This window comes from Triticum urartu, chromosome 2A (genome assembly GCF_056163025.1).
Source record: "Triticum urartu cultivar PI428250 chromosome 2A, HENAU_Tu73, whole genome shotgun sequence".
Classification (NCBI taxonomy): Eukaryota; Viridiplantae; Streptophyta; class Magnoliopsida; order Poales; family Poaceae; genus Triticum; species Triticum urartu.
Genome location: NC_141874.1, coordinates 189,269,337 through 189,291,852, shown reverse-complemented (window position 1 = coordinate 189,291,852; position 22,516 = coordinate 189,269,337). Strand labels below are relative to the sequence as shown.

Here is a 22,516-nt window from a genome sequence, read left to right as displayed (position 1 = left end):
TGCTTGTTGGTTTACCATGTTTGCTTCTATCCGGTTGTTGCTTCTTCTTGATAGTTCCGGTAATGTTGCGTTTGTGAGGATCCGTTCGACTATGTTGGTTCGTCTACTTCATGGTTTCAGTCTTCTTCCTAGCGGGATTGCAGGCAAGATGACCATTACCCTCGATATCACTTCTATCTTTGCTTGCTAGTTGTTCGTTCTATCGCTATGTCGCGCTACCTACCACTTGTTTTTCATGCCTCCCATATTGCCATGTCAAGCCTCTAACCCACCTTCCTAGCAAACCATTGTTTGGCTATGTTACCGCTTTTGCTCAGCCCACTTATAGCGTTGTTAGCTGCAGGTGAAGTTGAAGATTGCTCCATGTTGGAACATGTTTATGTTGGCATATCATAATATCTCTTATTTTAATTAATGCATCTATATACTTCGTAAAGGGTGGAAGGCTCGGCCTTATGCCTGGTGTTTTGTTCCACTCTTGCCACCCTAGTTTCCGTCATACCGGTGTTATGTTCCTTGATTTTGCGTTCCTAACGCGGTTGGGGTTATGGGACCCCCTTGATAGTTCGCTTTGAATAAAACTCCTCAAGCAAGGCCCAACCTTGGTTTTAACATTTGCCACCTATACCTTTTCCCTTGGGAGTCGCGCTCCTGAGGGTTATCTTTATTTTAACCCCCCCGGGCCAGTGCTCCTCTGAGTGTTGGTCCAACCTAGAGCCACTTTTGGTGCCACCCCTTCACCCTGGGTCTTCAGTTGCCGTACATAGTGTTCATCCGACGTGCCCTGAGAATGAGATATGTGCAGCTCCTATCGGGATTTGTCGGCACATTCGGGCGGTCTTGCTGGTCTTGTTTTACCATTGTCGAAATGTCTTGTAACCGGGATTCCGAGTCTGATCGGGTCGTTCCGGGAGAAGGAATATCCTTCGTTGATCGTGAGAGCTTGTGATGGGCTAAGTTGGGACACCCCTGCAGGGTATAAACTTTCGAGAGTCGTGCCCGCGGTTATGTGGCAGATGGGAATTTTTTAATATCCGGTTGTACAGAACTTGACACTTGACTTAATTAAAATGAATCAACCGCGTGTGTAGCCGTGACGGTCCCTTTTCGGCGGAGTCCGGGAAGTGAACACGGTTTGGGTTATGTATGAATGTAAGTAGTTTCAAGATCACTTCTTGATCACTTGTAGTTTCATGACTGTTGCATAGTTTCTCATCTTACTCTTGTACTCGTATGTTAGCCACCATTTTTGCTTAGCGCTTGCTGCAGCTCCACCTCATTACCACTTCCTACCCATAAGCTTAAATAGTCTTGATCGCGAGGGTTTTGAGATTGTTGAGTCCTCGTGACTCACGGATACTTCCAAATCAGTTGTAGGTGCCGATGATACCAGTGCAGGTGACACAACCGAGCTCATGTGGGAGTTCGATGAAGACCTTGGTTGTTATTATGTGTCTTTTCCGAATGATCAGTAGTGGTGCCCAGTTGGGACGATCGGGGATCTAGCATTTGGGGTTGTCTTCTTTTCTTTTGGATCCGTAGTCGGACCTTGATTGTACTCTGGATGATGTATGTTTAACTTGTTATTTGTGTGATGTGGCGATTGTAATCCAACTATTTATTCCTTTCTTATTCAATACATGGGATTGTGTGAAGATTACCCCTCTTGCAACAAAACCACAATGCAGTTATGCCTCTATGTCGTGCCTCGACAAGTGGGAGATATAGCCGCATCATGGGCGTTACAATCCTGCCTTATTGGCTTATCATATTATTGATCACTTGGGGGCTTCCTGCTCATTGATCATAGCTACGACTACCCTAATGATTCGGCTTGTATGCCTTGATTGTAAATAGCTTGGGGGTTTTCTGCTCAAGTTGAATTGTTACCAAAGAGAACTTGCTATAATGTGTAGTTCAAACATAGGTAACCTGCCTTGATGGCTTGTTAAAAATTACTTGGGGGCTTCCTGCTCATTGAGCATAGCTATGACTACCCTATTGGTCCGGCTTATACGCCTGGATTGAATAATTACTTGGGGGCTTCTTGTTTAATAAAACATAGGTTTTTTCCCCTTGTAGTAATAGGCTTGGACGCCAGACGTATTCACCAAAAATCTGGGTTATCCTGCCTTTGTATGCTTGCCACTCCGACCAGGTAATCCTGGAATGACTCGCCGTACTCTTGATAGTCAATCTTATAAAGACCCTGAACTGTCAAAGTTAGAACGGTGATTGGTCATGTGAGGCCCGGCTTATAGGTTTGAATTAAGAATTAACTCAGTGGTTGTGCGGCCCGTTGAATAGCACTAGATATTGAGGCTTGGCAGCCTATGAAGGCCTTGATTTTTCTGATGTGTTATTGTTTTGAACACTTTTTGAGGTTCATCGTTTGTACCATATTGATATATGGTTTGAAATTAATTTAGGCCATGTCGCCTTGATCCTTATGATTCACATGTGAATTTATCTAGAGTTTTTGATAACCCGGACTGGCTTTGGATGATAAGTCGCCAGTATGATTTGATTATATGCTTGGAGCTCTGCACTCTAAGTCTTTGGGATGTTACCCTTGCTGCATATGGCGTTGTGAGGCGGTAGTATGAATAAATTGCACAGGGCGTTGCGCTCTAAATCGTTGGGTTGTTACCCTTACTACATATGGTGTTGTAAGCCGACAGTATGAACCGATTTCACAGGCCATGTAGCCTTGATTATATGACTCATCATTGAGCATCTTTGGGTTTGATAACCCGCCCTAATAGCACACTTTAAGTCGCCAGGGTATTTTGCCTTGAGCAATCAAAATGATGATATTTCTTGATTCTGGGTTGATACTGGCCCCGCATTATAATTATCAAGGCATCACCATAGTATTAATCTACAGGTATGTCTTTCAATAAGGGTATGAATATTTTGAGTTTGATAACCCGTCCTGGCTTTGGATGTTAAGTCGCCAGTATATTTTGGATTGCGCCATTGGAATCATGCGCTTATAAATCATTGGATTGTTACCCTTATTGGATATGGCGATGTAAGCTGGCAATATGAGCCAATTCTATAGGTATGTTTTCCTGGTTATATAAATATGTGAGGTTTGATAACCCGCCCTGGCTTTTGACTTTAAGTTGCCAGTATGTTTAGGCTCGAATGGCCTTAATTCTAGTCTTTTCCATAATTGCATAAGACTATATTATGTTTGGGTTGTTACCCGCCCTGGCTTTGACGTTAAGTCGCCAGGGCATATGTTGTTAAAAATTTATGTAGGACATGCAGAGTTTTACACATAAGAATACTGCTATTGCCCCTATGAATCATTGCATTTAAGCCCATCACCTGGCCATCTGAAGATATTGTCGGGTTATCCAGCTCCAGGTTATATTGCTCCATATTGAGTTTATTGAGGCTATAAGCCGTCGGGTTGCATTCCGGAGTACAATGGTTTATTAAGTCGCCATCAGCCAAGAGCCGCCGGGTATTTAACTCTGGATTTACTTATCAACAGATAAGGTATTCAAATCTTTAATAGCCAAACTTGGATGGATTTTCATTATGGTATTGAATGATTGAGGTTTTCATACCGGATTATATTATTCAAATCTTGAAGACCAACATGGTTGGATTTTTATTATGATTATCAATAACCAATATTATGATTGAGGTTTTGAAAAGCCACTTCAGAGCAATGGCTATTATTTCTTCATCCAAGAGTACCGGTTTACAAAAGAGAGCATGGTTCAATATTGATATGCAAGAGTTTCAGCAATATTATCTGGACAATGGATATGATTTTATTTACAATGGAAGGAATAGTCCCGAGTCGCTGCAGACACACGACCCGGCACTTGGGGGCTACATTATTGAAATCATGATTATGTCAAATATGGAAGTCCCATGTCGCTGCAAGCATGCACCATGACACTTGGGGCTAATGCAAGGTTATTTTTAACTTGCCTTATTGAATACCCGACTCATCACATCGTAATGAGCCGGCCCTTGGGGGCTACTAATTGCTCCTGTCAAAAATTTCAAAGCACACAAGCCTTAATCTATTATATTGAAGGGTCCATTGCTCAGTTGGTAGAGCACAAGGCTCTTAACCTTGTGGTCGTGGGTTCAAGCCCTACGATGGAGGCTACATCATATGATGTCATTTTCAATGAAGTATACATAAAGTCCAAGCTCAGTATTGTCTTACTGGGCCGGCCCTTGGGGGCTACACATTGTTGTTCAAGTATACATGGTTATATCTACAAAGTTCTTGCTCTTTATTGCATAATGACCCGGCCCTTGGGGGCTACACTGGTTGAAGTTTTTATGAGCACAAGGCAATTACAAGTCCCAGGTTGCTGCAAGCATGATAACCCGGCACTTGGGGGCTACATATGTGGAATATTCAGTTTTGACTAGTGATTGAGATGAACAACCTGGATTTCTTCAAGGTTGCAACATTTATATTGAAGCAAGTCTTAGGCTGTTACTACGCTCCTGTAACGCCCTCGATGCGGCTATATCTCCTACGTGTCGAAGCACGACTTAGAGGCATAACCGCATTGAAAGCAATGTCGCAAGTAAGGCAATCTTCACAACATCCCATGTAAATAAATAATTAAAGGGGAAGGACATAGTTGGCTTACACTCGCCACGTCAAACAAAGTACATAAATAGCATTACATCATCCAATCACTCATGGCCCGACTACGGTGCCAAAATAAAAGATCAACCCAACATGCGACATGGTCCCGATCGCCCCAACTGGGCACCACTACTGATCATCAGGGAAAGACACATAGTAACGGCGTGAGTCCTCGTCGAACTCCCACTTGAGCTCAAGCGCGTCATCTGGAATGGAGTCGTCTGGCCCTGCATCTGGTTTGGAAGTAATCTGTGAGCCACAGGGACTCAGCAATCTCGCAGCCTCGCGGTCAAGACTATTTAAGCTTATAGGTAAGGCAAGGTAATAAGTGGAGCTGCAGCAAGCGACTAGCATATATGGTGGCTAACCTATTCGCAAATGAGAGCGAGAAGAGAAAGCAAAGCGCGATCGAATAACTAGAGAACAACCTGCGGCAAACATTACTCCAACACCGTGTTCACTTCCCGGACTCCGCCGAGAAGAGACCATCACGGTAACACACACAGTTGATTCATTTTAGTTAAATTAAGGTTCAAGTTATCTACAACCGGATATTAACAAATTCCAATCTGCCCATAATCGCGGGCACGGCTTTCGAAAGTTCAAATCCCTGCAGGGGAGTCCCAACTTAGCCCATGACAAGCTCTCACTGTCAACGAAGGATATACCTTCTTCCGAGACATTCCGATCAGACTCGGTATCCCGGTTCTACAAGACAACCCGACAAGTTAAAACCAATCCAGCAACACCGCCCGAATGTGCCGACAAATCCCGATAGGAGCTGCACATATCTCGTTCTCAGGGCACACTCAGATGAGACATCCTACGAGTAAAACCAAACCTCAAGTTGCCCCGAGGTGGCCCCGTAGTCTACTCAGTCGGACCAACACTCAGAGGAGCACTGGCCCGGGGGGGTTTAAATAAGATGACCCTCGGGCTCCGGAAACCCAAGGGAAAAAGAGGCTAGGTGGCAAATGGTAAAACCAAGGTTGGGTATTGATGGAGAAGTTTTATTCAAGGCGATTTGTCAAGGGGTTCCCATTATTACCCAACCGCGTAAGGAACGCAAAATCCGGGAACATAACACCGATATGACGGAAACTAGGGCAGCAAGAGTGGAACAAAACACTAGGCAAAAGGCCGAGCCTTCCACCCTTTACCAAGTATATAGATGCATTAAGATAACAAGATAATATAATGATATCCCAACAAGAAAATAATGTTCCAACAAGGAATGGTCTCCAATCTTCACCTGCAACTAGCAACGCTATAAGAGGGGCTGAGCAAAGCGGTAACATAGCCAATCAACGGTTTGTTAGGACATGGTGGGTTAGAGGTTTGAGATGGCAATTTGGGAGGCATGCTAATCAAGTGGTAGGCATCGTATCATAGGCATAGCAAAAGAGCGAGCATCTAGCAAAGCAAAGATAGAAGTGATTTTGAGGGTTTGATCATCTTGCCTGCAAAGTTGTCAGAGTTGACTGGATCCTCGAAAGCAAACTCAACGGGCTCCTCGTTAGCGAACTCGTCTCCCGGCTCTATCCAAACAAGACAAACAAGCAAAAGGACACAATCAACCACGTGCAAAGCTCAAACAACATGATGCAAACATGGTATATGCTATGCGGGATGCGATATGTGATGCATATGCAAGATTTGACAAGGAATGAATGAACCTGCCCTCAACTTGGAAATCCAAGTGTGCCACTGGAAAGGTGAAATGATTTTGCTTGAAAACGATATAAAAGAATGCCGGAATCGGAGACACGGTTTGGAAATGGCAGGCAAAAGAAATATGACACCGGTCTGCGATAAACAGCAAGTAGGCATCTAAATGCAACAAGTTAAACATGCTACAGAACCCAAACATGGCAAGAAAATACATGGCAGGGATCCATTCATGAAGCTTAACAAAAGATGAACACTGAGCTACGGCCAATTTATTCATTAACAGGTTCAAACAAGCATGGCAAAAGTGCAATTGGTAAACAGATTTCAGACTTAGTGAAATTAACACTTGTCTGGAATTTCAGATCAGATAGCACACTTTGGAGCATGAAAACTATATGCTACAGGGCCTGAACATGGCAAAGTAAAAGCATGGAATGGAGCTACTCAAAGAGCTTAACAAAAGTTCCTTAGTGACCTTGAGCCAAAAGGGATCAGAAAATATAATTGCAAGCATGGGAACATGGCAAAAACTTAAACAGATCACAGACTTAGAGAAAAACTGGAGCATGCAAATCAGATATCAAGTAGGCATGTTTACAAGCTCGATGCACTCACTACAGAGCAAGGCATGACAATCTAAGCATACACCCATCAAGAATACACATTATACAAGCTAGACATGGCAAGAACAATAACATAGCATGCACGGATCAACTACAACATCCTCGGCAAAATCGCTAACAAGTAGACAATCTACCCAGATTCACGAAATAGTAAAAGTAGAGCTCGATTGACTCAAGCTAGGGAGCTCCATAATTGCAAACAAAGAGATGGATGGATAGAGCACTACAAGATTAACAAACCATCCTTACTGATCATACTCAAAAGAGGCACGGATCACTAGGAAACAACATGAACATATGGCATATTGATCAAAACAGTCCAAGGACTTAGTGGAATTGCTAAGTCCCTGAAATCAGCATTAACGAATGCACCACTTTGCAAGCTTGTGCTAGTCACCACACACATCACAAAAATACATGGATGGCACCTCTAGAAAGATGACAAAGCATATAACAAAACATATATAGAGCTCAGGGGCATATCATGCACACATTAATCATGGGCAAAATGACAAATAACTAACTGGAGCAGCAGATCTGACAATTAACTCAAATAGCATTCTTCCAACAGCATTTCGGGCCTCAAGATGAACTCAAATGAAATTGATGCAATGAGATAAAACGATGTGCTCTCTAAGGCGAACATTTTGATATGCTATATGCCCAAAATGGATCTACGGATGCAGAGATACGACACGATGAACAAGGGCATTTGAATCTGGAAATCGGGGACTTAGAAGAAATTACCACCTCCAGATCTAGGGTTACTGTTCACCAACGAGATCTACTGTTCACTGGCGAGATCCGAGGCCGCCGGCGAGAAGTTGGAGCTCCGGCGAGGTGGATGGGCGCGGGGGCGGCCTGATCCGTCCCGAGCGGCGAGGGGCACCGCGGCCGCCACATGGCGCGCAACGATAGGTCCGGGCGAGCGGCGGACAGTGTCCGGCCGGCACGGACGTGTCTGGCGCGGCGCGGTAGACTTTTTAGGGTTTGAGACGAGGGGAATCCGGGATCTCGGAGGAGGGGCTATTTATAGGCATAGAGGGAGCTAGGAGTGTCCAAATGAGGTGCGGTTTTCGGCCACGCGATCGTGATCGAACGCTCTAGATGATGGAGAGAGTTTTGGTGGGTTTTGGGCCAAAATGGAGGGGTGTTGGGCTGCAACACACACGAGGCCTTCTCGGTCCCTCGGTTAACCGTTGGAGCATCAAACGAAGTCCAAATGGTACGAAACTTGACAGGCGGTCTACCGATAGTAAACCAAGGCCGTTTGGCAAGTCTCGGTCCAATCCGGAAATTTTTAACCCCCACACACGAAAGAAAGGTAGAAATGACCACCGGAGGAGAACGGAGCGCCGGAATGCAAAACGGACAACGGGGAAAATGCTCGGATGCATGAGACGAACACGTATGCAAATGCAATGCACATGATGACATGATATGAGATGCATGACAACAACAACAACACATGGAGACAAAAACCCGAGAAAATAAAATAACTTAGCGCCGGAAACGGCAAGAGTTGGATTACATATTAGGTAAATTACATCTGGGGTGTTACAGCTCCCTTCTTAAGACTTGGGGGGCTACAAGTGATATGCATATAAGGGAGGTACACTTTCAAGCTTGATGTTAACAACAATTATGACCCAGTGCCATCAATATTTACAAACTGGCAATTTTGGCAATGATAAACCGGCAAGTTCTACATATTCAAGCCGGCTGGAAATCTGATGAGTATTTCAAAACCAATATTTTTGTTAAGCATTGGGAGCTAAATCAAATGAATTATTCTTCACAATATTTCTGTGAGAAACCAATGTCAGCAAATTGATTACGAAGCTAGTCTATTGACCCGAACTTTCCAGAAGAAGGAAATGACAAGGACTTAAGGATAATCAGGTGCCGGTTCAGAAAAACTTTTAACCCGGAGCACAGCCTTTCAAATTTGTTCTTGTGTTTATTTTACAGGATCAGTTTAACATGGATAAATTCAAATTAAACTAGGAGCTAATGTCGGGGATATACCCCATGGTATGACCCGGGCAGAGATATTACCCGGCTGGGACTTGGCGTTTCATCGGTAACCCGTCCGAAGACTGGTGACTCACTGATGACCTGGCCGAGCCTTGGTGACTCATTGGTGACCCGGCCGGTGGTTCAGACGATCGACAAGGCCCAAGGCCCAGAAGGCGGCTTATGATAAGACCGGCTCAAGGTGCGTGTCCGGTGGGCCGGCTTAAGAGGAAAGCATAAGAAATATTCCCTTACAAAGGAAGGAAGACCAGGACTCCACTTGTAATTAGGGATGAAAATGGAACGGAAACGGACAGAACTAAGTGCTACCATATTTGTTTTCATATTTTTTTGCAAAAGCGGAAACGAATAGAGAAACCCCAGAAATGAATACGGAAATAGATACTATCGGAAACGGACACAGAGCAAATACAAAGCGGATACGGAAACAGAAATAGGCATTGATCGGAACTTACAAAACCCCTTGAATCATAGAGAAATACACACAAAAACAAATAAATTTAATGAGTTATTAACATGGCTACAAAATAATATCATTATGTTAGCAACTTAGCGTAGTATTTTAGTTGTACTGGACAATTGCGTATAGGGTCAAGCTAAGTACATGTGTGGTAGTAGAAGTTGGGCCTCAGATCAATTCTACTAATTGTGTCATTGTGTTCTCTTTGGTGATTGGACTATAAAGTAGCCATAGGTCTATAGTAAAAACAGAAATTCCATATTCACGGAAACGAAAAGTTCCGTTTCCATGCATGTTTCACCGGAAAACACCGTTCCATTTTTGTTTCCGTTTCCGCATAAAAAATTCCATTTTCACTTCCATTTTGCAAATTTCTGTTTTCGTTTTTCACATTTCCTCTCCGTTTCCATCTTTCCTCCGGAAAAACGGAAAATTTCCACTCCATTTTCATCCCTACTTGTAATAGAGTAATTCTAATCCTACTAGGATTCTTCATGTAAGCCACCCCTTCAACATATATAAGGAGGGGTAGGGCACCCCAAGAGGGACAAGTTTGACAAGTTGAACAAGTTAGGGTTAGACAGACAAGTCTATAGCTCTCGAGATAGAGCACCCTTGTAATCATGATCATCATCATCAATATCAATGAAGCAGGATGTAGGCTTTTACCTCCACCGTGAGGGGCCAAACCTGGGTAAAAACCTCGCATCTCTCGTCCCACTCAACCCCTCTCAAGCTACCGCATAGATGCGTTGGCCTCACGACTAAGTCCTCACAATAAGGACATCTGCCGTGACAAATCCACGACATACCTAGTTCAATCTTGTTACCGGCAAGTCTCTTTACTCGTTCCGTAATGCATCATCCCGTAACTAACTCATTGGTCACATTGTTTGCAAGGCTTATCATGACGTGCATTACCAAGAGGGCCCAGAGATACCTCTCCGATACTCGGAGTGACAAATCCTAATCTCGATCTATGCCAACCCAACAAACACCTTCGGAGACACCTTTAGAGCATCTTTATAATAACCCAGTTACGTTATGACGTTTGATAGCACACAAGGTGTTCCTCCGGTATTCGGGATTTGCATGATCTCATGGTCGAAGGAATGTGTATTTGACATTAAGAAAGCAGTAGCAATAAACAGAATGATCATATGCTAAGCTAACAGATGGGTCTTGTCCATCACATCATTCTACTAATGATGTGATCCCGTTATCAAATGACAACTCATGTCTATGGTTAGGAAACTTAACCATCTTTGATTAACGAGCTAGTTTAGTAGAGGCTTACTAGGGACACGATGTTTTGTCTATGTATCCACACATGTATCAAGTTTCCGGTTAATACAATTCTAGCATGAATAATAAACATTTTTCATGATATAAGAAAATATAAATAACAACTTTATTATTGCCTCTAGGGCATATTTCCTTCAGGAACTTGGGTTGTGGTGGTGCCGGCGGGTACCTTTTTCTTTCTTTCCTTTTTGCACTAGCGTTTTTGTTGCGCTTTCCTCCTCTGAGGGTATGTGTATTGCCTCTTTTGATCAATGAATTTGACAGTTCTTTTTTTTAGCCTTGACCATAGAACAATCGTTCTACGGTATTTTCATTAATAATAAAAATAAGTTACAAGAAAGAAAGAAAGAAAGAAAGAAAGAAAGAAATAACCCACATCAACCAATGCCAGTTCTAGGGAAAATAATGTTAATCATATTACAAAAATTGATTTGTCCAGGACTTGAGATGCTCTGCTTTCTCTTCTTTCGCCCGTAGCTGTGCTTCCCATAATCTTTCCTTCAAATAGAATTTCCAGTTGCCCAAATGAGAGGCTGCTACTCTGAAGATTTTGTCATTCCTTACTGACTATATGCTTCAGCAACCCAAAAGAATGATATCAAAGCAATGTCTTTTGGTAACTGGTTCGAAATGAGTGTAATTTCATCAACTGTTGAAATACCTCTAAGTCTACCACGGACAATTGAATCCCAACACAAGAGCGCAAAGGAGCAGTTCCAAAATAGATGTACTTGCGTTTCTTCCACCTTTTCAAAACATAGAATACAATTATAGTCTGGAAGATGTATCTTTCTTCTAGATAGCATGTTTCTGGTGCTAATCCTGTCCCGAAGAAGGAACCATGAGAAGAACTTGTATCTTAGCCTGCAGGAGGTTTTCCACAGATTTTTAAAAATAGCATGTGCTGAACTGTGTCCTGTGATTTCCTTGTACATCTTCATTGATGAGTACTGATTGGTGGTCCAAGAATATTTCTAAATATCCTTATCATCTGAGATCTCCCTGTTGAATTTGACAGTTCTCCTGTCAACCTTTGAAAAAAAATAGATTCGCAAAAAAAAGTTTGATATAAATAAATAAAGGGAATCAGCATCGGCTCCACTTCCACCGGTGCGTCCCCGCCGTGCCATCACCGCATCACGTCCCCGCCGCAACACCATGGTGCTGCCTGCCTGACTCATCGCACACGGCGTGTATCCTCGTTGCTCGTTAGGCCGTGCCTGGCTTGGTTACACTTACCACAACGGACGCCATCCATTTCCACGTTTTCTCGAGTCCCCCATCGCCGACGTGCATCTAACTTTCCTGTCCTAATTGACAAGATGAGTCCGGTAATGCTGGTTGCTGCAACGGTCATGTCGTCCATCCATTCCTTGAAATCCTTCCTCGCGAAATCGCCGGCTAGCAGACGTGCTTGCCGTGCTTTCGGTGTCCATTGCGACATGATCAGCGATGTAGTACGTCATTTGTCAATCCCTCAGCAAGGAAAAAGTTGCAAGTCATTTGTCAAATAATCATACCCGTACGTACTGTCACACGGATCAGAACAGATGATGGCATGATGCTACTGCTGCTAAATCGCTATTTGTTTCACGTTAAAAAAACGCTGTTTGTTCTCCCGTCGAGCGTTTGCTATAGGCTCGTGTCTAGTTGGCGAGCCGTGCGTCGGTGCATGCATGCACACAAACACTGTTGCCATCCTGCTTTGTAGGGCAATCGGCACGGGAGTACATTGGGAAAAGGTAATGTTCTCTAGATGGAAAAACCTGCCACCGCGAGACCAAGATAGGATTTGGCGCCTATAAGTGCACGGTGGATTTATTATGGATAACATTGACAACCAACCAGCCATGATGTGAAGGGCGTGCAACGAAACGCGTGCTCGGTGGCTCCGAATCAGATCCTGTCACGTGTAACTCAGTCCCAGACATGTGGTCAAAATTAACATCACGTCGCACGAAATCTATCTACAAAACTCAACGATGGTGGTTAGTAACGATTCTGTGGTTCACTTTCCACATCGGCAGGAGGAAAAAGGAGAAGGCTATCCACAAAATTATCCACAGCAAGTCGGTGAGACAGTCAGCAGCAGCCACCTTTCCGGCACAAAATTAAGTCGTCACGCACTCGCGGCTGCCCGCAATTAATCTACGCTAATCCGGAGACGCCTTTGTCTCCACGCTTTCTCACTCAGAACGCGTGACGCCGGCCATCTAGAGTATGATCTTGCCTTTTGAGGGGCGTAATTGCCCGGGCTTCTTTTAGGCTTTCCGGATCCGAACACGTGACGAAATCGGGGGCCCGGCCCGGATCGTATCAAAATCAGTACTTATCAGCCTCTCATTTAGGATAAGACAATGCAAATGCATGCCCCTTTTGGCGGAAAAGGAGGTCTCGCACAGTGGTGCATGGGGAGCTACTAGCTGCCTGCGTTGCATGGCGGTGGTGGATGTGGATGGATCTCCATCTCGAGTTGGAGCGTGCGTAGCTCTGCTTTTCATAATTTCTCACACGCCCTTCTTGTTCCTCCTGCTCCCGATTCTGTGGTGGATCGATGCTGTGTTTTGGAGCCCGTCAGTGTGGATAGAGGGGATGCGTGGAGATGTCATGTCATGTCTAGTACGTACGTACTCCAAAGTCCAAAGATCACGAGCGAGGCTGTTTATCTGTTTTCATCGGGGGCGCATACACGTAGGCATCCATTGTTTAGAGTCTACTCCAAGATCCAGCGTGATCAGCTTCCATTCCTTCTCGGTGTCGCGAAATTGACCGTATGATCACGAGGTGGACGTACGCACTACGTTCTACTAGAAGAAAGCGGTATTTGCAGCATGCAACTACTCGCGCGCGATAATGCAGTTGAGGAAATGGATAAGGCAGAATAGCCTAAAAGTTGATGCACGGGTCGGCATGCGCGCGGCCGGAGCGCTACCAGAAGAGACATTGACGGGCCATCTTCGAAGCGGCGTCGCATCAAAAGATCTCGTCATCACAATGGATGGATGGTCCCATAACTTACACGTCCATCGATCTTCGAATGTACCACAAAACCCTTGGATTCCATGTAACGTGTAACCGTCTTAGGGCATCTTCAAGGACGTTTCATCAACACGTTCGTAAATGTGCGCGGACAATTTCCAACATGTCCTTCAACATCCAGTCGTCCGTATATCATTAAGTCCTATTGCACAAAAGATGGCCCTTTCATTTTTCTTCTATATTGAATATTTCAATGCACCAAGAATCTAAAGGTAAATATTCTAATGCAACAATATTTCAAATTTAAATTCAGTTTATTCTCACACATGCTCTAGTTGTCCATATGATTTGCCCACAAAGTGCTCCATATGAGGAGGGTAGGTTTGCGGAAAAACACTGGCTTCGGGATCGGCCGGGCTTGATTCTAGGCCACGTTGAAAACCTAAAAGTGTCCGTTCCAAACATTTGTGAGCTATTTGATGAGCCGTATTGAAGATTCCTTTATGACCCAAACAAAAATGGATAAAACAACCGATATGCAAGTAATTGGATCAAGGCTCCTTGCATAAAAGGCCATCTACAACGCGGGGTGATAGGAACAGGATGCTAGGTTAAGATTTCTACTTATCAGCAATAACACCATCAAATCAAATATTTAGGCATGGTATCAGTGCAAAATAAGTCAGTGTCGCAGAAGTGAAAGTGTTTAATAAAATGGCCGCCATTCTTTTTTAATCATCCAATACAGTATAGAGTCTCACAAAGTACAGGATAAGGCTACAACCAACGACCCATCTAACATAATGAAATGCATAAACCACCATAATTATGTCATCATTAGCAAAAAAACATCACTCTTGGGTCTCGTTGCAAAATGCACCGAACGGGCAACGCTAAAAATTAACAAAATGCACCGAACCTAATATGCGTCCTTGAGCAGCTCCTTGCCATTGGCCTACACGCGCTTCGGTGTGGGGGCATGCACGAGCCCACCCGGCTGGGACACGACCAGGGGAGCCGCGAGTGCAGCAGAGGGGTCGCTCGATCCCGGCACCATGGCGAGATCGCGGCCATGGCAGCCGCCTACTTGGGGCAACTTCAGCGAGAGGTGGGTTGCTTTTTTACAGGGTTGAGAGGTCAGTTGTGACAAGCCGTTAACGACAGACATGCTATACTTTAGCGTTTTGCCATGTCAATTTCAATGGCAAGCGGTTTTCAGTGCGTTTGGTGTGTTGCGGTTGATGCATTTTGCTTGAAAATCATACTAGTCCTTTTTTTTTGCTAATAACGACACAACTGTGATGATTTTATGCATTTCACTCCATCTAACAAAACGACCTAGATTTGCAGCGGCTAAGAAACTAGAGAAGTACCAACTTAACACACCAAAGAGAAATAGCGCGGATTTTGCAGTTTAATAGCGCCTTTTTTTCATATAGTTTAATAGCGCCTTAATTAGCAGCTACTAGTGCTGAGGGAGAGGGCCTTAAGTAGAAAATCGTTTATTTATTCTTTCTCAAGCGCCTCCGTAAGCATTGTACATTGTAGATGCTCTAACCAGCATTGTACTAGTAGTGGGCAAACATCCCTAGATTAGATGAGAGATGCTGCAATTTGCAGTTTCTCTACAAACCAAGAATTGCATGCCACATTGCTCATGATGCGTACAAATCATGTTAACTCAGAGCGCACAGAGACAGCAAGTTCATCCAACCAGCATCTATATTCATCTTTGATCCAAAGCCACCACGGCACAAGAGTATATATATCCGGGCACAAAGGAGCCCAGACTTAATAAAGAGAAAAGGAAACTGGGAATGATTAGTGACGCACCGATTGTTCGTCATCATCCTAGGTAGTATGGCGATTATAATACAGAAGACAAATGAAAAATCAGACGAGGACTCAAAAAGTCCTCGAACGGCCTCGGATGGTAACGGCTTATTGGCCGGCCGGCGACGACGTCACGGGAGCTTGGCAGCCTGGAGCTTGCCGTTGGAGCGCATCTCGACGTCGGCGCCGCCGACGTGCACGTCCTCGTCGCGGATGAAGCGGCCCCAGTACCAGTGCGCCTTCCACACGAGCACCATCTCCTCGATGGGCACGTTCTTGGTCTCCGGCAGGAAGAAGGCGACGAAGAGGGTCATGACCACCACCCACGCGCCGAAGAAGAAGAAGAGCATGAACTTGAAGCGGCAGAGCATGGGGAGGAACGCCTGCGCGATGATGAAGGTGCACAGCATGTTCATCGACACCGTGATGCTCTGCCCCGCCGACCTGATCTCCAGCGGGAAGATCTCGCTGGGGACGAGCCACCCCAGCGGGCCCCAGGACCACGCGAACCCGGCCACGTACGCGCAGATGAAGAGCACCACGAACGCCGCGTACCCCTTGGGGATGTCGGCCACGCCGGTGAACCCGAACTTGGCGCCGATCAGGCTGCCCACCACGATCTGGCAGGCCAGCATCTGGGTGCCGCCCTGCAGGAACAGCTTGCGCCGGCCCAGCCGGTCCACGGTCACGATGGACACGAAGGTGGCGAAGACGTTGACGAGGCCGGTGATGACGGCGGACATGAGGGACGCGTCGTCCGCGAACCCCAGCGTCTTGAACAGCACGGGCGCGTAGAACATGATCACGTTGATGCCCGTGAGCTGCTGGAAGAAGGGGATGGCGATCGCGAAGGTGAGCTGCGGCCGGTAGCGGCGCTGGAGGATGTTGCGCCACGGGTGGCTCACCAGCTTGGACTCCTCGCTGGCGGCCACCAGGTCGCTGTACTCCTCCTCCACGTCGTCCGTGCCGCGCACGCGCCGGAGCATCTTCTTGGCGTCCTCCGTGTAGCCGCGGTCGATGAGGGAGTTGGGGGTGTCGGGGAGGAAGAGCGCGCCGATGGCGATGATTCCGGCGGGCACCGCGGCCAGCGCGAGGCTCACGCGCCAGCCCCACCCGCCCTTGATCTTGGCCGTCCCGTAGTTGATCAGGTTCGCGCACAGGATGCCGATGGTGACCATCAGCTGGAACCCGATGTTGAGCATCCCCCGCAGCCTCGCCGGCGCCATCTCCGACAGGTACACCGGCACCGACTGTCCAATGCAAGCAGTAAAAAACATCATCAGCCAAACTGTAAAAAAGAAGTCACTCCAAAGCAAGGTCTGAATTTTTTTTCAGTTTTCCTCCAGCTATAGAGGAGAGTCAATAAAAACAAAAGAAAAATGGAGAGTCAAAGAAACGTCACAAACAAAGTCAAAGAAACAGTGGCGACAGAAGTATACCTGGTTGGCGAAGCCGACCCCGATGCCGAGCAGGACGCGGCCGAGGATGAGCATGAGGACGTTCTTGGCGGCGCCGTTGAGCGCGGCGCCGACGAGGAAGGTGACCCCGCCGGCGAACATGGACCACTTGCGGCCGGCGACGCGGGTGACGGTGGCGGCGAAGAAGGAGGCGACGAGCGCGGCGAGGTAGAGCGAGGAGGTGAACATGGTGAGCAGCTGGCTGTCGAACTTGCAGTACTGGTTGCTCTGGTTCCGCTCCGCCTCCTGCTCCTGGTGGTACACGCCCGGGAAGAACTTCATCAGGAAGGGGTTCATCGAGGTCACGCCACCTGGTGGACGAACGCCATTGCAAAGAGTTAATTAGTTTCCTTTGTTGGTGATTTCGCTTTAAAGTTTCTGCATGCACATCTTCTCTAGAGAAAGAAATACTAGGAGTATTAGAGTTTGTTTATTGGAAAGAATGCCAGGTGAGAAATACATGAAAAGATTCATGGCGGCTTCAAGAACCCGGCGAGTAGTGGGATAAAGAAATGAAATGGAATATCAGAGATTTGTTTCCATGTGTATAAACGAGGCCGAAAATTATGCATGAGGGTAGGTGGACGGTGGAACAACCATGCCGGATGCAAACAAACTTTCTAGTTTGAAACGATGGGTGCGAACAAAATTGAGCATGTCGAGCGTCACTTCTCTGTAATCATGATGAAGATTACAAAATAGAGCGGTTGCCATGGACGGGAGTAGATTAAAAGGGGCCGGACGTACCGGAGATGCCTATGTCGTATCCGAAGATGAGGCCGCCGGTGGCGGCGACGATGCAGGCGAAGAGCACGAACATGGTGAGCTTGCCGGGGTAGTCCTTCCCCCCGCCGGTGTTCACAACCGCGCCGCCGGCCATCGCGACTGCCGCCGAACAGCACCGGAGTTGATCGGCACGAAAGCCAAAAACGAAAGACCAAGGCGACACTAACAACAACTCAAGACGGACTCAATGCCTCTCGAGATTCACAGGCTCTCCAAGAAGAGTTCTCTGTGGTGGCAGAAAGAGAGGCAGATGGAGACGAGAGAACGCGGAGGAGGACGATGAGAGAGAGGGAGGATGAAATGGAGGCGGAGCGGGCACCAATTTATAGGCTGGAGAAGGCGGGGCTCCATCGGAGAGGCGGGCGAATCCGAGGGTTGGACTGCAAAACCTCCGCCCAGCGTCGCGTTAGCTTTTCTTTCCCTTTTTTTAGATTTCGCTCGGCGATACCACGAGTAACTGCGGCTGTGGATATGCACCTCTATCCAGCTAGTACCCGATTTCCTGGAAAGAGTCGATGCCGCCATTAATGCGCAGCTGTGAACGTCGCTCCGTTTCGGTGTGAGCTCGCTCGTGGATCGCCGTCCGTTCGCGACGCGTGTCCGCACCCGCACGCCCCAGGAGGAAGTCGGAACTGATTAACGCCTGTCGGTGTTATCCGTTCCGTTTGTTGATGCGGAAAGCAGTAATTGAGCGGTGACAATTTAGCATCGGAGGTTCGCCGGCCAGCGCTACGCCAGTAGTAGTACGCCACGAACGGGGATCGTTATCTGCCTGCTGACTCGGCCACGAATCAGACGCACCGCACCGACTTCTGACGGTGAATCCGCACCTTCCTGCTCAGGTTTTCCGGGGTGTGAACATCCATGTCTGGAGATGACCTGGTTGTATGGATCGTAATGATGCCTCTGGAATGACACCGTTGCTCAACGTGCACGTTCGTCGGAGCTGACACGACCGCTTTGCTTCAGGTATATGCTTCCATTGGAGACGTTTAAGAATCGATTACGATGTACGAACTCTCGCTTGCGCCGACAGCAGGAATGCACACCCCGCCTCTGCATGCCCACGGGCGCTTTGCGTCCGTTGGATCGCCCAAGGAAGAGTCGCGGAGGCGCGGACGCGCAGCCGGAACACGGCGTCCCTGGTCCAATTGATGATGCGCCGTCGCACGCGCCGTTTGTATTGGCAGCGCTGCGGGACGTCGGCGTCGGCGAGATCGCGCGCGGCGTGAGTAGGGAGGACATGCCCCTTTGTGTAGTAGGGACAAACACCGGCCACCATCCTACTACCCGGCTACTTGTGGACGAGACGCGTGAGCTAGCGCGCGATCGATCGTCAGAATTGGCAGTGGCCGGCGATCAAGATAGCAAGTTTGCAAATCATTACATGCGCATTGCGCACTGATGATGGTACGACCAGTCGCCTACTCCTAGCGTACCACAGGCACTCCATGACAGTAGGAAGTAGCACATGGCATCAAGAGACGGACGACCCTACGCTACGCGGCCACCGAGTTGGCTTGATTTTCCATAAACATGCAGCGGGTCAAAGCGAGCTAGCCGGCCATGCATGCCTGCCTCCTCTTGTGCTAGCTTATCCGACTACGGTCCGCCCATTGTCTTGGATGGGCGTATCCGCGTAGTATGCCACCACGTTCTCGTGCCGACGCCAAGGAATGGCAGACAGGGAAAGAGGAGACGAGCAAAGCACGCGTCGCTGCATGACGACGAGAACCAGGTGGGCCCAGCGACTCCCGGTCCGACCGGCCGTTGCGCCCTGTTCCCTTCCCTGGCCACGAGTCAACACAAAGTTGTCCATAATTTGGCCACGAGTCAACACAAAGTTGAGGCCAACTCCACCGTGCTGTCCGCGTGCGTTCATTTGGGGTAAAATGAACGAATCAGGCGGCCTAGTGCGCGGGCGCAAACGGATTTTTGTCCGTTCTCTGTTCGATTTCGTCCCATCCCGACCTAAATTTGCGTCGCTTTTAGGGTGAAACGGACAACACGTGGACGTGCGGGCCGTATGCGCGTGTCCTTCTCTTGCCCGCCCGTCAGTGGCACATGGGCGCCTTTTTCTATCTGCCCCCTCCCTCCCTCCGGCCGCACGCCCTCCATTCTTCTTCACTCTTCCCCACCCTTCTCTTACCGTCGCTGCTGCCATTGTAGCTGTGCAGCTCTGACGCGCGCTCGCCCAGCCCCTTCCCCTCGGCGCCCCCGAGCTACCCAACCACGGCTCGTCCGGCTGTGGGAGGCCGCGCCACGCCATGGATTGGCCGGTCACCGGGCCGGAAGACCATGGCAGGGCCGCAAGGCCACATGCAGGCAGTGGATCCTCCTCTAGCCGCTCGGATCTACACCGTCGGTGGTCCGCCGGCAGATACACGAATGGCGCTCGGCCGGGCTCGGTGCTAGCCCAAAAGCTCGTCGGTGCATCATTGCCGCTCATTAAGTGCGAGCACTGCCTAAAGATGGTCGTGCACCGCGTGTCTACAACGCCAGAATATCCTGGATGGGTGTTCATCAAGTGCTTAAACGATGGGGTACGTGCTTTTTTTAGCTTCGGTTTGTGCTCTAGATTTGAATAGTTGTGTTAACTTCAAATTTTGTTGTGTAGAATTGATGCAAGTTTTGGTATTGAGAAGAAGAGTGCATCAATATATTGATAGAGCGCAATTTAGTAGATATTCGTGTACTTTTAGCTAGCATAGAGGCCGTAGATGAAACAAGTGCACTTGTTGCTAGATTATAGGCTAGACACGAGACTAGATGCAAGGAAGCAACCTCTACTTCTTTAGACTCGAAGAAAAAAGAAACACGCAAGATGGAGGCGGCTCCTTCGCAGATTAACAATGAATGCATCGAGAAGGCACTAATCCAACTTACAGGTGCAGTTATGAAAGTTGGATATCTTTTAAAATGTATTCTTGTGGTTTTTGTTTTTTTGGTCTTGCTTTTCTAGTCAAAATTTGATGATGTATTCCCATATATCAAGAATGAATAATGAAAAAAAGTTTAAGGGCTTGCAAAGAAAAAAGTACACGGACAGGATGCGGCCGGGATGCGGCCGCGTGTTGAACGCACGACCACCGCATCCCAGAATATGCCCGGACACGACCCTATTGCCCTATCCAAACAGACAGAATCCGGACAAAACGGACGTCCGTTTGGGATGGAATTGGCCTGATGGCCTCACTGTTGCTGTTGCTGGCCAGGGCCCACTAACATGCGACCATGGGAGATATTGCAAAGTTGACTGGGCACGGAAATGCGCGGAATGAACGTCGAACGAGTCGCTCCATGGCGTAACTGGACCCGACGGAGACTGGGTTGGGCCCCTACAAGAAGCCTCGTTTGGGAAGTCCAACACGATGAGACCAGTGCAACATGACACTAGTTTGGCGAGAAAGCTGCAAGTTGCATGGTTCCCTCGATCAATCAAAGAATAAATAAGCTGCAAGTTGCATGGCCGCATGGCGCATCCCCTCGATTTCATAGTGGATGAAGTGTACTATTTTTTTATTTTTATTTTTTGCGGGAAATTTCGTGCATGTTTCAAATGTTGGAGCTTTACCAACAACGAAATCTTGATGATCTTGCTATTTTAACCGATCGAATGTGTGGACGTAAACGACGACGGGTGCAGCATCGTCGAGAGACCAACGGGAAAAACGTTCACTTCCTCCGGCGGCGCACCGAAGAAGAGCTCGACCCCACACTGAGAACGTGCGGGCATCTAATCTGGAGTTTCGTTTAAGTTATTGCTCTGAGTTGGTCCCTGGTTTCTTCGAGTTTCACTTCGTACAGTGCCTCCCTTAGACCCTTTTGATGTTGTTCGTGTGGAGTTAACTGTATCTACAGAATTTCTTAGTCCATTGCTATCAGTCAACTCAACTACTACACCCTATACAAATTAGTACCAGTCAAATTTCGGACCAAGAGCACGATCTACCGGACGGTGGAATTCTGAGCTTTCAAGTCAAGACTCAAGAGGAACATATTATCCACAGGTGCTTCGAGGACCAAAAGAACCGTCCTTCTTCTGCAGTCCTAACAAAGTAAATGGATCTATCATGGATGGAGTGAAAGCAGCCACTCTACATTCGAGCAGAATATCCAGGGCCAATTCTTTTGGGCGATTCTCAGCCCCTCCCTAGCTTCTTCCAGAATCGTCACCATATATAATTTTATCTAGTTAAGGTCTAATTAGATAGGATTGTAAAAAAAATATGAAATGACGATTCTAGAAAAAGCGGAGAGGGGGGGGCGATTCTGGGAGAATAGCCTAAAAGAACTGGCCCCCAGTGTAGGCGAGCATGTTATCGCGTGCACATCTCTGTCAAGACTAATCCAACTGTAACCATGCGTCTGAGCAAGACAATATACTCTCCTCTCTTTTTTTTCTGTGGTGAGACCAAGACAACATACAAGCCAAGCATATTCTAGTTTGGTCACATCCGGGACGGTGACACCGTCGGCCAATAAGGAAAAACGGCATGGTAAATACCAGTCTGCAGACAAGAAGAATATACTTGGTCGTCGATTCGCTGAATTGACATGTGCAGAACGGGGCACTGGACAGTGGACACCGCAGATTTCATAGCGGAGGTGAGCGGATAATCGAGCTTGTGGTTGAGTACGCCCTCCCCAAATGTTTCCTAATGCCAAGCTGTAATCGTATCGAATCCAGCCTATATTTCCCGAGAATGACGTAAAATTCTATCTGACT

The 22,516-nt window shown here is 47.2% G+C and overlaps 1 protein-coding gene across 1 annotated transcript; it reads right to left on the bottom strand.

The window, feature by feature from the left end:
• Positions 1-15,415: 15,415 nt before the first annotated feature.
• LOC125536689 (sugar transport protein MST6) lies at positions 15,416-18,099 on the bottom strand. Its single transcript, XM_048699936.2, has 3 exons — positions 17,749-18,099; positions 16,984-17,312; positions 15,416-16,794 (listed from the first exon to the last, which is right to left on the bottom strand). The coding sequence occupies exons 1-3, from the start codon at positions 17,879-17,881 to the stop codon at positions 15,676-15,678; spliced, it is 1,581 nt and encodes a 526-aa protein (XP_048555893.1). The 5' UTR covers positions 17,882-18,099; the 3' UTR covers positions 15,416-15,675.
• Positions 18,100-22,516: the final 4,417 nt, after the last annotated feature.